Below are 16,506 nucleotides of genomic sequence, written 5' to 3'. Positions count from 1 at the left end.
CTTTGAGGTATTTAATGTTCCTCATACTATGATTTTTGTACCGGGACAGACAATATGAAATGCGTTTAGTAATACAAAGAGAGCTCTCCTTAGTTTACTTCGCCCATTTTGAGAAGAACCTGCTCAACATGAATGAACACGACGCGTCCCTACGTGTCTGTGCTGGGATAGATGAGATGACATTCAATTTCATCAAACTGAAAGTGGAGCATGAAAAATTATTTAAAAAAAAAATATCTGCCGACCTGCACTTAGCCACTGGAAAAGAAGCATCAACAGCAGAAGTTTCACCGCGAGCCGTGTAACCAGCGAGACATGACGTCATGCAAAGTGTCCAGATTCCCTGTTTATTCACCCTTGAATACTCACGCAGATGAAGTCCACAGGTGCTCCACGTCACAGAAGTGTGGACTTGGAGGAAGGGCTTAGGGCACAGAGCGAGAACTGGGACACAGCCTATATGATGATCTTGGACATGATATCAGCCTGCACCACAGTCCAGGCGGGATATTCCTTTACCGGTCACAGAAGTGACCTCTGAACTCTCTGTGTAGAGATACATTCAGCAACAAACTAGAGGGTTGGAAATCACCACTGTATTGAGTGTGGGGGATGAATTTGATGTATTGAGAAGCCTCAGAAAGGGGAGTAATAGAGCCTTAAAAACTCTTTTGAACCTGGCGACTTCCCACTTCAATCAAATCAACTCATCCGACAGGGGCATTGCTCTATTGTAGGAATTCAAACAGCCCCTCGTAATCCACCTACAGTATAAACTCAATTTTTGCTTTTTAAAAACTATCACTGTGGGATCACACAGTATTGCAGAAGGAACAGAAAACACCAGCCACTCTGTTAAAGGGTCCAACCCAAGAAGGGTGCTGGCAAAATATTTTAAAAGAAGAAACACAGGAGGCCTGAGCTTGTTGAAATGGAAAAATAATTTCACAACACTGCTTTCACAATGACAAAATTAGACCTACACAAGCCAGACTGGAGCTTGCAGACAGAGAGAAAAAAAGGAGTGGACACAGTCGACAAGTCAGCATCATTTATTGAATAACAAAATACAATTCACCACAAGGAAAATGCTACTAGTAGGTAAAGGGGTGAAGGCCTTGGTAATATATCTGTGGTTTACTGAAATGCCCCAGTCACACTGTGGTTTAGAATGGCAAATAGTCTTATCTAGATCGACATGACAAGGCATGCCTTATAATGTGTGGGCAGGTCATGTCATCAGCTTGTCCCTGGACTGTTACATGTGCTTTTACTTTGTTCCCTGTTTTGTTGTGGACATTAGACTGAAAATGACTGCTTAGAGGCTGTGGAGGTAAAAAAAACAAACAGTTGTAATTTGCTATTGCTTGAGAGAAAGGGATGTAGCAGGATTTCAGACATGGATAGCAGTTTAAATATCTTACCACTGTTTTCCTGGATGAAGGAACCTGATGTTTATACCAGTCTTGTTCCCTTCAGGTGGAAACTGGCCAGATTGGCTCAGCAAAACAAAAACGCTAATGGTCCAAGCTAAAATCTGAAGACTAGCATTCCAAAATTTGGGATAAGATGTTGGAATATTTGCATGTTCAGGATATGTAATATACTTAGTGAGTGTGGAAGATATTGTTTCTCTTTGTGCGTTACTAATCTGAATCTCTTTGTCAATTATTCTTAAAGGCGACCAAATAAGCAGAGGAATTGACAACAAAACAAGGGATAACTGTTGTGTATCTCAAGGATTCCCTGGAATGTCTGAAAAGTGTTTGCGCCCTTCATCCAAAACTGTGATGTAACTTTCATTTTGTTGCTTTGTGAAAGCAACCTCTCATCTCAACACCTGTGCTCTTAGATTAGAAGTAAAACCGAATGTGCCCTCTCCTACCAAACTCTCCTATTGTCTCCATAACGCAACACAAAGACTGATAAAGTGTTCTGTAAAACAAAGCAAGCTCACTCAAAGAAGCTTTGAAATATAAGGAAAGTAACAGTTTAAGTGGCCGAGCTGAAGACTTTACTCAATGAAAGTCATGTCAATGGGGAGACTTGTAGCAACAGACTAGGTCACCCTGGAAGGAAGAAAATATTAAATAAGTTCTGCAGCACAGAGGGCAAAAGTGTTTGATGATGAATGCAGATGCACAGGACTAATTCATAGACCTTGCTGATATAAAAAGCCAATCGCCAGAATGATCCACCTTATAGAAAAAGTATCACAGGTAGTAAAAGTATTGCAGGTATTTAGGATAGAGATGTATTTTCACCATCGATAGGATACTACTTTTTTATTTGCATTTCTAAAGGGTGTACCTTTTGCGAGATATTGAAATGATTTTTTTAATGTCACGTTATAATATAATGGGAAGACTGGCTTCGGTTTCAAAATTTCTGCTTTCATCGCGCAAGGAGAAATGACAAAAGCAGGGAAAGAGATAAGACTCCTGTTGCAGGGCAAAAAAATCATATATTTCATTCGGGAGTTTCATGAACTGCAGGATCCTGTCCAAGTTGTATCACTGAAGCAGGTAGGCAGACATATTTAATACTGTTAACACACTTGTCTGAGCAGTTCAACTGAAAAGAATCATAGTGTTTTGGATCATGAATCTTTTCCATTTCTGTAAAATATAATTAATACCAACATATTGCCATTTCCTTGCATTGATCTAACAAAGCCAAAGGTTTGCACATGTCCTTGCATGTGCTTTTGAGTATATAATTTGTATCCATAACTTTAACCCAAAATGGGAAACAGGATAGGAAAATGTGTAAACTGTACTGGGTCCCACTGATACCAGCCTCGGGATTCACTGTTTCATGGCATATTCCCAGACTGCCAGAGAACACACACAGTCCTATTGGCCCCTGTGGATGACTACAGCCTGTGAGCAAAACAAACTGAATTAGAACCTACAATCACCGGGACGCAGGACACTGCTTATCTGGTTAAAGCCTTCAATCCAGTTGTTAACCCAGGTGGCAGATTATCACAAGGCAATCTTGTTGTTCAACCTGGAAAGAGAATTAGCAGAGGCCTGGCATGCAGTTCTGGGTTTAAGACCTAGACTTAAATTAGGATTCACATTTAATTATGTAAAAAGATGCAAAGCATTCCTATTTAAATAAAAATGTCATACTGCCCATATCCCACCAGGAAAGGATTTTACTCCTGTAAAGTATTTCAGAGAAAAAGAGTTCTAGCTGGAGAGAACTATTCAGTTACAGGCAGTAGAATAAGGTAGACACACAAAAAACAAAAAGATGAAACAATATATAACAGACGAAGTCTTGGTTCAAGTATGATTCAAACTGGATAAGATCTTACATTCACCACTGATGCCTGACCAGTTGTAGGCAGGGAGGATTTGCAAAGCAGACCCCTGGTAATGAAATTAAAACTGCTGAAACATATTTGATCTTAACGTCGACACGGACTTAAAAACTCTTCGGGAGGTAAGCAATTAATGACCAGCAAACTTGGGCCACATTTTCTTATTAGTCCTTTAATAAGACAACTGCTCTTTTTATTTATTTGCCTCTTTAAGGGTAATAAAAATGTTTTATTATGAATAATAACCCAGGACTGGAAGCCAGGACGATGCTAATTACAAATGCTAATACTGCAGCTGTACGGTTCCGTGCTTGTTCCTGTGATCACATGGAACTGTCTGACAAACGTATGTCAAAAGCACAAATCCAATCAACTTATTTGTCCGTTTAACGACGAGGAAGAGAGAGTGACAAGCAAGGACTATCCCAGAGAAACAGGATTGGGTGCAGATTCTCTGCCGCTTCGTCCCTGCGATGTGGTAGTCCGACAAAGGCAGGTATCCGATCATCCGATCCCTGCTCTTTCACAGATCCTGAGAAGTCTTCATGGTTTAAAAAAAAAATCCAAGGTCAGAAATTTCCCCAGAAGTCCTCTTAGCCATTAAACACATACCCCTCTCCCCCCTCCCCCCACCATAACCGTTATTTAAAAAAAATCAAACAAATTCAAAAAGGTAAAAACAAGGTCTGCTAACGGATGGCTTTAATCCTCACAGTCAGGGGCCGAGCCCCTGTGCCTCTGTGTGCCGAGGTTAGGTTGTGTTTGCTGTCGTTGTTCGTGGTCTTAAGCTTTGCGACTAAGGGGTCTTCGGAGGCTGGCCTGCCGGCGCTTCTCCGCGAACCCCCTCCGCCTCCCCCTCTGCCCCGCCCGGCCCCTCAGGGGTCACTTCCGAGAGTGCAGTGTGTCCTGAAATTTGGTGCTGGTGTAGCGAACGTGAAAGCCCTTCTTATTGATGGTGTCGTCCGAGTGGAACTTGATGACGACCGAGTCGCCAGAGGAGTAGATCTCTTCTGGGGGCTGAAGGAGCAGACCGAAAAAGATAAGTATACAATCCTGAAACGCAATACAATCAATACAAAAACACAATCCCGCTGTGACTCAAGGCACTGCGCAACATTATTGTCGTCGTTTGAAAGACAATTCATTTTCTATGGTTATCCCGGAAACTGGAGCCCAGGCGCATTAATAACAAGACAAATTAATTAAGGGCACATTAAAAAAACATAATTGGCTTCTGTAACACAAATTTATGTCCCCCCCCATCTTGAAAGTGTTATGAAAATGATCTGTTCAAGCACATAACGTATCACATTGCATGCATCTACTAATTAAATCATTTTGTTATAATTTTGTTGCCAAAAATAGAACATTACCGGCCAAATAATGCAAACTTATGGCCACATCTTTTTTGGCACAAGGGAAAGCAGCAACAGTTTTGGCTCAAAAGAGCAGGACATTGTTCTCACCGAACAATGAAACATCTTAATTTAACCAAGTTTACCAAGATCAATTTTACCCCCCAAGGTCCTCGCTCTTAAAAATACAGCTTTAAGAGCCAAACCTATAGTCCTTTAGAAAGCCAGAGCCAGAAGGCCCAAGCCTGCAGCTCCTTACCCCAGAGCCGCAGTAACGCCCCAGTCTGGGTGCCTTGCTGTCGTTGCCATTGAAGAGCTCCATGTAGTCATATCCACAATCGGCCTCCTCTTCAATCTCGAAGGTCTGGAAGATAAGCTCCACTCCGTAGCCCTTCTCTGCTGAGATGACCCACTGGCAGTCAGAGCCTCCGGGGTAGTTATTGTCCCCGAACTGGGCGTGGGAATACAGGTCTTTTGTCTTGACTTCTGCCTTCAGACGTCCTCCGCACTCTGCCACAGGTGAATAAGAACACGGCTCCAAATGAAAAACCTAGGCCTCAGAAACACCAGGTAACAATCCACAACCTACAACCCAGTATTACTGCCAACTTCAAGTCATCATTGCTGCTATGCTCCAATGTCTTTCTTAATATTGCCTATATATCAGGCTATAAAATAAACAAGGAAACTATGTTACTATTTTGGAAAACCCATCAAGTTTCAGGGTCATTTGGTACCGCTCCTCTCTATTGAAGGAGCTCCGTGATCTATAAAGATGCAAACATATCCATCTCCACAACTACGTGATGAGTAGAATCGTTCTTGATGACATGAATACATCAGCATCATTTCTAGCAACAGAACTCATTCTGGAAATTACTGACGCGATCAGAGAAGATACTAAAGCTGACTACGGCTTCTGGAATCCAGTTAAATAACCATCTTAACCTCATTCATTCTTACATGTCACTGTCTGATCTCTTTATTTCTTGGAGTTTGACAATGGTCAGGTCGCAACCCTAAGTTCTGTTCTAGTTTGTTCCACAATACATAAAGCAGCACAATGTGGAAATTATGATCTTCTGGAAGCATTACTGAGAACAACACTTGACATCTTCAGTTTTTTTTAAAGAAAGCTCTTATAAACAAAACCCTGATTGGCGGTAGAGTTTTTTTAAAAGCATGATTTCACGACTGTACCTGGGGTGTGGGAAGCCTCAAATCCCTTCTTCTGCACCGAGTTGTCTGAGAAGAACTTGATGAATATCTTGTTTCCGCTGGAGATGACTGGAGGGGGTTTCTTGGTGCCACAGAATCGTCCGAGGCTGGGCGCCTTGGCATCTCGCCCATCGAAGACTTCCACATGGTCATAAGCACATTCCATGTGAGCTTCCATGTCAATCTCATTGAAAGCCTGCAAGACAGAAAAAACTTTTGCTACTGCCACTGCTAGGAAATACAATGATGAGTCCCAGTGGCCAAACCTGTAAAAACCTCCACCTAGTGTACAGGTCAGGCTCTAGAGATCACAGAATTGTGCTTGGACCATGTCCCAGATTGACTATGATGGAGATTCCCCCCAAAAAAACCAAATGCATTGGTCGGTTGCCATCATGTGTTATGTGGACCTCTTCTGTTTGGCTCATGTTATCAACCCATACAGCTCATTGGGTGCCCACTACTAAGCAGAATTACTATCTGAGCCTCCTTCTGATGATTTGGTGCTGCAGTGGAAAAGAGAAAGAACTGATTTCATGGAGGACCTATACATCTTTCTGGGGCCACGAGGGCATGAAGTAGGCAGCTGATTAAAAGTTGGTAACTCAGAAGTTTGAGGTAGAAAACTGAGAAATTGTTGGCCACTGTAAATTACCCAAAGAAATTGCTGTGCCCAAGATGTATTGCAATAACCTTAAGAAAAGTCACCTATGCACTTGAAGAAAAAGAGATCTGATGATAACCAATATAATACTATGCAGCAGAATCAATCATTATTTTCTGCAAGATTGAAAGCACAAATAATGTAAGAGGAACAAGGTACATCATCTTAGGCAATGTCACTGAGGCCTCACGCAGAGCAGAAAAACCGGGAATAACTTACGATTTTGATGCGATGCCCTGGAGTGATGGCGATGGCCCAGGTGCATGCCTTCTTGCTGGGGTACTTGTCGGGCCAGTTGGGGCTTGTTATGGTACCGGATACACTGGTCACCTTGTGGTCGCAGCCAGCTGCAGAAGAAACAGCAGGTGGTCAGGACCCCGCCCAGCTCCTTGAGCTGGTGTCAACGTCAAAGTTGGCGGGAAAAAGGCTGACCGCGGAGAGCTCGGGCCTCCCTCGGCGCACGCGAGCGTACCTTCCTTGCAGTCGTGCTTGTTGTCGTGGAGCACGAACCCGCTGCGGCACTGGCAGGTGTAGCTCCCGAACGTGTTGACGCACTCGTGCTGGCAGCCACCGTTCTCCTTGGAGCACTCGTCCTTGTCTGCCAAAAAAACACAAAGAAGACACCCCCCCCGATGAGGCTACCTGAAGGGCTTTCAAGAGATTCTCCACTGAGAGGGTGGTCTTGGACAGCAAACACAGTCTGGTCTGGACTCTGTGCTGACACTAGCCAGCAGCTATATCGCCCTGCAACTCACACCTGGCAGCTCACTGCAGCTCACCTCATGGGAGACTCCTGGGAAAGCTAAGGTTGCTGCTGGAAGAGGTGTTAGTGGAGCCAGCAGGGGGCGCTCACCCTGCAGTCTGTTTGGGTATTCTGAGTGACCCACACACTGTATACTGACGGGGTCACTAGAAATCCCAGGGTGTTTCTCGAGAAGAAGGGTGTTACCCTGCTGTCCTGGCCAAATTTCCCACTGGGCTTAAACAGATCTTGCCTCCTAATAATCCCCATCCAACTGGCTTCATCACTGCCCTCCTCCTCACTGATAGCTGGTGTGGGGGGAGCGTACTGGAGCAATCTGGCTGCAGTCGCATCATCCAGGTGGGGGCTACAAATTGGTGGTGGTGGAGGGGATCCCCATTACCTGTAAAACGCTTTGTGTGGAGTGTCCAGAAAAGCGCTATTTAAGTAGAACGATTTATTATTAATTATAACGAACCAGAACAACAAATTTAAACTGTGGGGTCTCTTCCAAAAGAGATGTGTGCAGGAGATCTCCCAATTAAAATGATTCATGAAAACCTGTTCGTTCATATAGGATGAAGACGTTCCCCCAAAACACTTATCAATAAATAATTTATTTGGTTCGATGTAAAAATTCATTGCAGCAAGTAAAATCCAATTTAGATCACTAAAGTCATATTTAGGACGAAATTCAAGTCATTTTAATCACCAGAAGAAATGAAGCCTAACATCTTCCTATACTGTATATTTCTTTCCAAACAGGACTTTGATAAAGAAGGAACAGTGCTGTATAATTATGATAATATAGCATTGTGATGTATAGTTTAAAAACAAAACTGCACTTGGTCCTGTGACTCAGTTTCCTCCAGAGAGCAGAATGCTACAGTGTCCCAGTCTTCCACTCGACTTACCAGAGAAGAAATGTGCCTTGAAGCCCTTTTTGGAGACAGTGTTGTCCGACTTGAACTCAATGCGCATGTTGTTGTACTGAGAAGTAATGGGCTCGGGCTTCTCCGCGCCACAGAATTTTCCATGGAGCTTGGAGTCGGCCGACAGTCCACTGCGCACCTCGACGTAGTCGTACTTACACACCTGAGGAGCAGAGCCAGGAAACCAGCAGAGCGCATGAAGGCTAAAGTATCAAACTCCATGTTCTGAGAGCAGGAAGGAAAATAAGACCAGCCGTGTAAAAGAAACGCACAGCGTCAGGATCCACGACAGCTGTCAACTGTGAAAAATATTCATGACCCAAAACAAGTAAAGCACCTTTCACAAGGACAGCAGTGAGGAGCAGTGGTCCGAGTTCTGGGTTCATAACTTGAAGGTTATGGGCTCAAATCTCAGATGAGACACTGCTGTTGAACCCTTGAGCGAATCAACCAGTCTGCTTCAGTAAAAGCACTCAGCTGTATGAACGAGTGTCAGGCAGGTACAGTAAGTGAGTACATTATTGATGTTCTGAGAGGAGGGACAAACGAGCTGGATGATGTTGGCGTTTTGGACATCACACTCACATCGTTGCCCTCGGTCTCGAAGGCGTCAAACTGCAGGGTGATGCGGTACTGTGTGGGCGCCACCAGCTGCCAGATGCAGTTCTTGTTGGGAGGATATTCCCTGGGCCAGCCTGGGCTGGTGATGGAGCCGTTGAGTTTGGTGATGAAGCCTCCACAGGCAGCTGTGCTCAGAAGGACACATGGCACATTACAAGCAGGACCAACACGTTTCACTGCCCCTTCTCTGGGAATATCAGTATTTCAGGAATGTCTCATTACTACGCTCCCTCCTTTAGATTTTAGTCTTATCTTTTCTAATTTGTTTTTCACCTTCAGGCTCTGCATTGTGCTGTAATTCTAAAACTCAGACTGTAAAAAATAACTGTTCCGATTCAAAAAAGTCAATTAAAATAATTAAGATAAATAAAAAGGCATCTAAAATCAGGGGTGGCATATTGAGTGCCAGAGAAGAAGCAATGCCAGGCATCACACTGGCTTTTCCCCAGCAGTGACAGTGTTCCAGAGAGTACAGAGATAAATGCTTTGATTTTTCAGCACAAGAGAGACACAAAAGCAAGTCATTTTTGGCTCGGATCACCCCTTTCTCTAATGCAATAACACAAATTCACCACTAGATGGGATCAAAGGCAATGTTTTCATGAACAGCAGTGCCAAGTAAGAAAAACAGGCAAGAAATGCAAACAATCGGAAAGATCAGGGTGGCAGTAAAACAGGTTTTTGGTCAGCTACAAATTATTATGTTGAAATGTCTTTTATACTACACGAAGAATATTTAGCCTTAGTCCTAGACTTTTTATCGTAAAATATCTCCATTGTCCTGGCATCTAACACAAGTACCACAGCACCCTACCCCCCTTTTTCAAAGCATACAAGTGAAGCCTCAGGGATGAAAAATGTAAAACTGTATAAATCACAAAAAAAGATACCTGGAAATTACTGTTACTTTTAAATGTACCATAACGTATAAAGACACAGGCTCTAGTGGTGCCACTGGACTGCATGTTGGAGAGTAGTAGGTTCTCATTCTGCACGCAGCACTTGTTACACTGGAGAGAGAGGTGCTTGAATCCTGCAAACCCTGTCCACTCACTTACCCTCACAACTTCGTTTGTCAGAGGCCAGCTCGTATCCAGGATCGCAGGCACACTTGTAGCTGCCCAGCGTGTTGACGCAGCGCTGCTCGCAGCGTCCGTTATCGGGCTTCGAGCACTCGTCCATCTCTGAAGCGAGAAGGAGAGCATCGTCTCTGTGACCCATCTCAGAGGAAAGTCTTTGCAGACACGCAGACAGGCTTGTAAGGACATACGAGGCCTCTCGGCCTGTCGAGCTCATTTTGTAGTTCGTAACTAATTGACCCCAGGATCTCATCCAGCCATTTCTTGAAAGAAACCGGGGTATGCGCTGGGTAGCTTGTTCCACGCTCCCACCTGCCCTGCCCCTGTGAAACGGTGCCTTCACCCACTCTCATGGACTTTTCGCTCCAAACCTTTGAAGTCCAAGGTGATGGCTTAGACGAATTACACAAAAATATAAAACCTCAGGCCTTCACCACTTCACCACCTGTTGGCAACTCTACATATCCTTCAAAAAAAGGAATATTTTTGTCTGAATACAACAGAATTTTGTACTTTACTTTCTGTTGTGCTGTAAAAATCACATGTTTTCTGGTTATTTTGAAACTTTTCCCTATGTTTAAGTCACAAAGTTTAAATCAAGTATTGGGTTTTGTATACAATTTAACTCCTTGGATATTTGCAGGATTTGTGAAGCTGCAGGACAATTAAAAAAGGAAACATCAGTAATGATCTTGCCTAGACCAGGGACACAAGTGGACATCTACAGTATGTCACTCTAGCTGTTCTGGAGAACAGTCCTTTTCTTTGATGATATATGTGAAAAATTACCTCCAATCAACAGCATAGGAAGGAAAATCAAATCACTTGTAAATACCAATGCATTTAGAACATTAGTGTCCCTGAATTTTGATGAAATTATTGAAGGGTTTGTAAGACAGTTGTTTTTCAGATATTGCATAATTTCTGTGTCACACTTTTTCCTCCTCATTAATACCACAACCAATTCAAATTCACAGTATATTCAAGCTACCCCCCTTCTTGAGCACCATTTATAATTCCAGCTTGGAGCATGAAATGTGCTAAAAGACAATACTGCAATATTCATATGAAACTGTATGATAATAACACAAATATCTTCTGTTTGCCCAGGGCCCACCAAACGAGCTACTCTGGCTCTACTCAATTCCCAAGCTCCATCGTATCTTGACGCCGTTATCGCCACCCTCTTACCTTTGAAGAAGTTGGCAGCAAAGCCAGCCTTGTTGACAGAGCCGTCCGAGACGAACTTCATCCACAGCTGGTTGGAGCTGGTCTTGATGTCGTCGGGCTTGTCGTAGCCACAGAATCGCCCCAGCAAGGGGCTGTTCTCCGTGTTCCCATCGCGAACCTCCAGGTAGTCGTAGGCACAGCTGTCGTGCCTCTCGATCTGCAAGCGCACAGAAGCACTCTCTGATTACTCAGCAATATTTTAGCAGATAAGCAGATTCTGCCAAAATCAGAAGTCACCTGGGTTTGGTTTCCTGGTTGCTCTGTTTGTAGAGGCCAATAACAGCTGATAACACAATCTTATACATATACTTTTGAAAACTAATATAGCTCTAAAAATACCTCTAAGAACTGTTGACCAAAAGTCGATTTTGGATGTTAAATGCAGTCAAACCTGATTTTTGACATAACTGGATCAATTTTATAATATTTTTGTTAGGCCAGTGTTGACATAGACACGTAGTCTGGGTTTCAAATTGCCTTCTCCTTCTCAAGTAGTGATTGAGCTGGCTAGATGGTTCAAGAGGGCTTCTGAGGACTTGTATGTGCCCAACACTTCATTCTTCTATAAAGGGTATAAGCAATGCACTTCTGATCAATAAGACTTAGCCTGGCACACATTCTGACTGCTCTCCATTGCAGAAGAATTTGACACTTGATAGTGTAACGCATACGGCCACCATTGCAGGTTGTGAGAGCCGGCTTACCAGAGCGGTGACATCACCACCCTTCCCTGTGAATAGCAGGGACCACAGCCGCCGGGCTGACGGGAGATTTCGCTTTGGCTCAAGCGGCTGGGTCCCTGTTGAGTGATGTCGGAGGCTCGGGTTCGAGTCCCAGATGGTGAAGGGCCGACCTGGGGCGGCAGTGGCGAGGGGCGCATACACACGTGAACCCCGGAGCGTTACAATATGAAGGAGTGTCTAGAAGGCAGCTCTGTTAAGGAACATTATTCAATTCACCCAGGGGAGGAAGGCCTGTGTAGTATTATGTAGGGAAAGTGGGAAAATGGCGACAGGGTTTGAGACACAGCTGTAAGCTTTATTATTCCTTCAAACGACTTCATGAAAAGGGAGTTTTTTGTTTCTGTGCTGCCAATGAAAGATAAAACTCGTCGGCACATCAGAACAGCACTAGCTCTGGAAGAAAAAAAGAAAAACAAGACTGACGACGAGTTTTACCTCGAACGACTGGAAGGTGAGGCCCACATGGAAGCCCTGGGCCACGGTGATCTTCCACACGCACACCTTGTTGGGCCGGTAGTCGTCGGGGTAGTTGGGCGACTGGATTTGCCCGTTGTCTCTCTTCACTTCACCGCCGCAAATCGCTGTGAGATGGAACCAAAGACACACCCTCAGCCACATGCTATTGTGAACGTCTCCAGAAGAACGCTCAGCCGTCAGCCTCACTTAACCACACAGCCAAAATAAACCTAGGCAGAAAAGGACAAATACTTTGAAAAATGCCTGGAAGCAGCCAAGGAGAGCAGTATACTGAATGATGTCGGCTGTATTACACTCCTGATAAGCCATAGGCCTAGAGGGCTCTATTTATGTATATACAAATGTACTGTGCTTATAGGCTTTCCTCACAAGGTCCGGGGGAACAGAGACTCTACCTTCGTACACTGCGGAGAAACCCTTTCCAACCCAGTTGCTACTGCTGCGGAACTCAATCCAGAGTCTGCTGTCGGTGGAGATGATGGGTTCGGGGAGTTTATCACCGCAAAACCGGCCTGAAACAAGAGATTCACCAATCCTTATTCACGCTAACGGTGTCTAAACCACCATATTACACATATCAAAATCTTCCCTTTTATAACCTGCTCATCCCGCCTCTGAAATGATTTATACCCAATAACCCTTAATAAGAAAACAAGTAAATATTCCTTTTACAAGGCATGGGGAGTAACTCTCTCACATTACAGGAGTTCTGTTCATTTCAAGATACTTTTGTTAAATAAGAAATCAATTAATTTACTGATGAAGAAGTAATTGGGAGATTTCATTTGGGGAAAACAGGCAAAAAGAGTCACTGTTTAAAAAACTACAGGAGGCACAAAGCAATTCACATGCTAACTCCTCCTGTGCGTCACTTGATGCCGGAAATCTCTAACTGGAGAAAAGAACAGGAAATTTAACAGTCATCTCTTTGACGGTCCTGATTTCCATTAAAATATAACAGCAGGTATACAAGAAAATTAAAGGAAGCTGGGTGAGGCAAATTGCACAACAAAGCCGTAACAGAGGAAGAAAAAAAAAAAGGAAAGGAAACCGCAGCTGTTTAAAATTCTCAGTTACTGGATCCCATTCCAGTTTGACAATTCAGCATTGCTAGGACTTGAAAAGATGAACATTTCACCTGTTTGTACAAAAACACCATATTTCTTCACTTGTGCATTTAATTGCTTTTTGATCGTTATTCTGCAATACCTTAACTGCTGCAACTAGTAAGTGTGGCACTTGTCCAACTGGAAGATGTGTGGCTATCAGCCCCACTACATAGCACAACATGGGGGAAAAACTGCTTCACCAATTGTATTAAGGGGGGGGTCCACATGGTATTTATCCAGGACCACAAAGGCTGACACCTCTACATTTCAGATATTAACAGTTTACATTAAGACTTGCCACTAAAGACTAAAGTGTGGTCAACCATCAGATGAAAGTACTGTACCTACCTTTCAAAGGAGCTTTCCGCCAGTAACCATCTCTAATCTCCACATGGTCATACCAGCAAAGGTGACTGCGGTACAGATCCATAGAGGTGAAGTTCAGAATGATCTTAAAACAAGAGACTTGATTAATTGCGATGAAGTGAATGAAATTTAGAAACCTGCCTTCCTTCTCCGCTTGTCTGAAATTCTTTCAAGAGCTGCTTAGTTACCAGGACATCAAATTCAACATGGAGGCCAGTGCCAGGGGACACTAGAGGAGATGATAAATTGTTATGTTCAGATTTGAGAACAAGAGGCACTTTGTGACACACAAGCAGTCATAGAATTAAAATTTTATTTTCTGGATGCTCTTTTAACAGTACAAAAATTAACCATCACAAAAGATGAGACAAGAAGAACATAATGCTCTCCTTGGAAGCTTTGCTTATGTTCATACAGTCTTCACATACACCTGGTCAAGCAAAGAAGTAAAATGCGTCTGGTTCTCCAGCAGTTTTCAGAAAGACATGTTCCAGAAAGAAGGGTCCAAAAAGTGTGTCAAGTAGTGTACAGCATGCAAATTAAGCCAGAAAGGCAAAATACAGGAAAGGAGAGTAATGATATCATATATTAATACTACATTGTTCTAAGTATTATTTATTCTCAATGCTTAATATTAAAAAATAGCATACTCCTCTTTTTCATAAAATAACTTCTTCACCAATGGATAATCATAAAACAACAAACACTCTCGGTCTTTTGAAATGAGATCAGGAAGGGTTTAGAAACAAAGCAGTCACCATGTCTGCAAAGTAAAGCACAGATTATCATCTGAAAGTATTATTTTTACATCTGATCTGCATTTAGTAAACACCTTTTTGACATGGGTGTGAAGACTCTGGTGTAACTCAGCAGTCAAGTACTGCTACTTGCAAAAATGCACCTTGCCCAGACCTCTCCACGGTGTTCATTTATTCCACACATGGGTGATCTCTTAAGTGTAATTATGGAAAACGCCAAAACCATACACCACAAAATGTCAAGGAGCAAGGAGAAAGTCTGCATCATTTGGGTTCCATAAATGGGTTCCACTTTTCCAGCTCACATTTTCCCTCAAAGTTCAGTGTTTCACTTGGTCAAGGCCAACTATAAACCCATCTGCCAGACTCTCAAAACTTGAGCAACAAGAGTCGTTCCCCAAAAGGCTGTGGAATGGCCAATACGGTGTATATCGTAGTTACAGTTCTCATGGGTGGCTAACCTTCTCTCCAGGCGTGACGGATATCCTCCAGATGCAGTGCATGTAGGCTCCATATCCATTGGGAAACCCAGGCGAGGAGAAATTCCCACTGCTGTCCTGCAGGCTGTCCCCACAAGCTACAGAAACATAGGCCAGCCAGAACATTGGTCAGTGGGAACATGGACAAGACAGGCCATTGTTCAGGCAGGTCTGTCATGCTCAACGTACAATTCTTTAGCAACTTCAGCAGCACAGCCATGAATAGCATGAACTATCCACCCACAATTTCCCCAACTGGAGGTGTCCAGACCCTAGTCCATATCTCTTTTACCCCCCCTCATACTCAGACTCATCATCAAGAGTAAGACAGACCAAAAAAAAGGTGTTTAAAAGAGATATGAGAAAGTAAACCAAACCAAAAGGGTTAAAGAAAAAGCCAAAAAGGTTTAGTCATTTCTACTGAGGACTTTCAGGACAGGATGGTCCAGTCTCCAGCCCTGTGCATCCAGGTTGTGAAAAGCTCCAGAGACAAAACAGGGTTGTGGGAGCGTGGAACAAGTTACCCAGCCATGCTGCTGAAGCTGATACCTTGACTTCTATTAAAGAAGCAGCTGAATGAGAACCTTATATCAATTAACCACTAAGTACCAAACGGGCCAGATAAACGGGCTCGTTGACACATCGACACCAAAGGAGAATAACAGAAAACTGCAAAAACAGAACTATCACTTTCTTGCCTGCTGCAGCCCCTGCAAACTAAATTCATTTTGTACTTTTTGTTTTTTCTGTTCTATGAACGGTCCTATGAATTTGACTCAGCATAACAGTTGACTTTCCCTGTTAACCGGAATGTTTTAATTATTGTTCAAAGCCACAGCTGTTGATGCATTTAGATTCTCTGATGATAACGTAGATCAGCAGTGTGAGTGAGAGGGAGAAAAAAAAGAGAATAAGCACTTGACTTGACAAAAAGTACAATGAACTGCCTGTAGGAGAAAAAAGTAGCACTCGCGTGTAAAGCATGCAATTTATGTCACAGGTGTCAGATGAGGAGTGTTCCAGGGAAACGAAAGAAGTAAATCACAGAATTGACAGGAAACCAGAAATCTGAACTGAACTGGTGGGTGGAATGAATACTTTCAAAGAACATTTAATCACGAAAATTATAAGACATGAAGTGACATTATTGAATTGAATAGCATTTATAATCAGGCACTCAGTGCTGCATGTATTCTGTTCATGTAATCTTTTGAACTGAAAAGAATGACACAAAAAGGGACTTAACAGTATTTAGCACAAAACCCGAAAAGGATATTGGCTATAGACAGGAATAAGATTGGATGCAAATCCATCAAGTACTTGAGTGAGTAGAGTGCATCTTTTCTTACAAAGCACATCTAAAAATAATTTCTCTGTTTCTTTACAAATGATTACCCAGCAT

At 43.1% G+C, this 16,506-nt stretch overlaps 1 protein-coding gene across 1 annotated transcript in view; it reads right to left on the bottom strand.

The window, feature by feature from the left end:
- Positions 1-1,037: 1,037 nt before the first annotated feature.
- bmp1a (bone morphogenetic protein 1a) overlaps positions 1,038-16,506 on the bottom strand; it is a 77,433-nt gene continuing 61,964 nt past the window's right edge. The window contains exons 8-20 of the mRNA XM_015339797.2: positions 15,087-15,202; positions 13,850-13,952; positions 12,788-12,904; positions 12,351-12,496; positions 11,134-11,329; positions 9,922-10,047; positions 8,828-8,988; positions 8,225-8,405; positions 7,041-7,166; positions 6,788-6,915; positions 5,887-6,100; positions 4,946-5,196; positions 1,038-4,348 (exon numbers count right to left, since the gene is read on the bottom strand). Coding sequence (XP_015195283.1) covers positions 4,214-4,348; positions 4,946-5,196; positions 5,887-6,100; positions 6,788-6,915; positions 7,041-7,166; positions 8,225-8,405; positions 8,828-8,988; positions 9,922-10,047; positions 11,134-11,329; positions 12,351-12,496; positions 12,788-12,904; positions 13,850-13,952; positions 15,087-15,202 — 2,000 coding nt within the window. The 3' untranslated portion in view covers positions 1,038-4,213. The remainder of the gene's footprint in view (positions 4,349-4,945; positions 5,197-5,886; positions 6,101-6,787; positions 6,916-7,040; positions 7,167-8,224; positions 8,406-8,827; positions 8,989-9,921; positions 10,048-11,133; positions 11,330-12,350; positions 12,497-12,787; positions 12,905-13,849; positions 13,953-15,086; positions 15,203-16,506) is intronic.

This window comes from Lepisosteus oculatus, chromosome 2 (assembly GCF_040954835.1).
Source record: "Lepisosteus oculatus isolate fLepOcu1 chromosome 2, fLepOcu1.hap2, whole genome shotgun sequence".
NCBI lineage: Eukaryota > Metazoa > Chordata > Actinopteri > Semionotiformes > Lepisosteidae > Lepisosteus > Lepisosteus oculatus.
The sequence above is the reverse complement of the archived record's forward strand: the minus strand, read 5'-3'. Positions and strand labels throughout refer to the sequence as shown.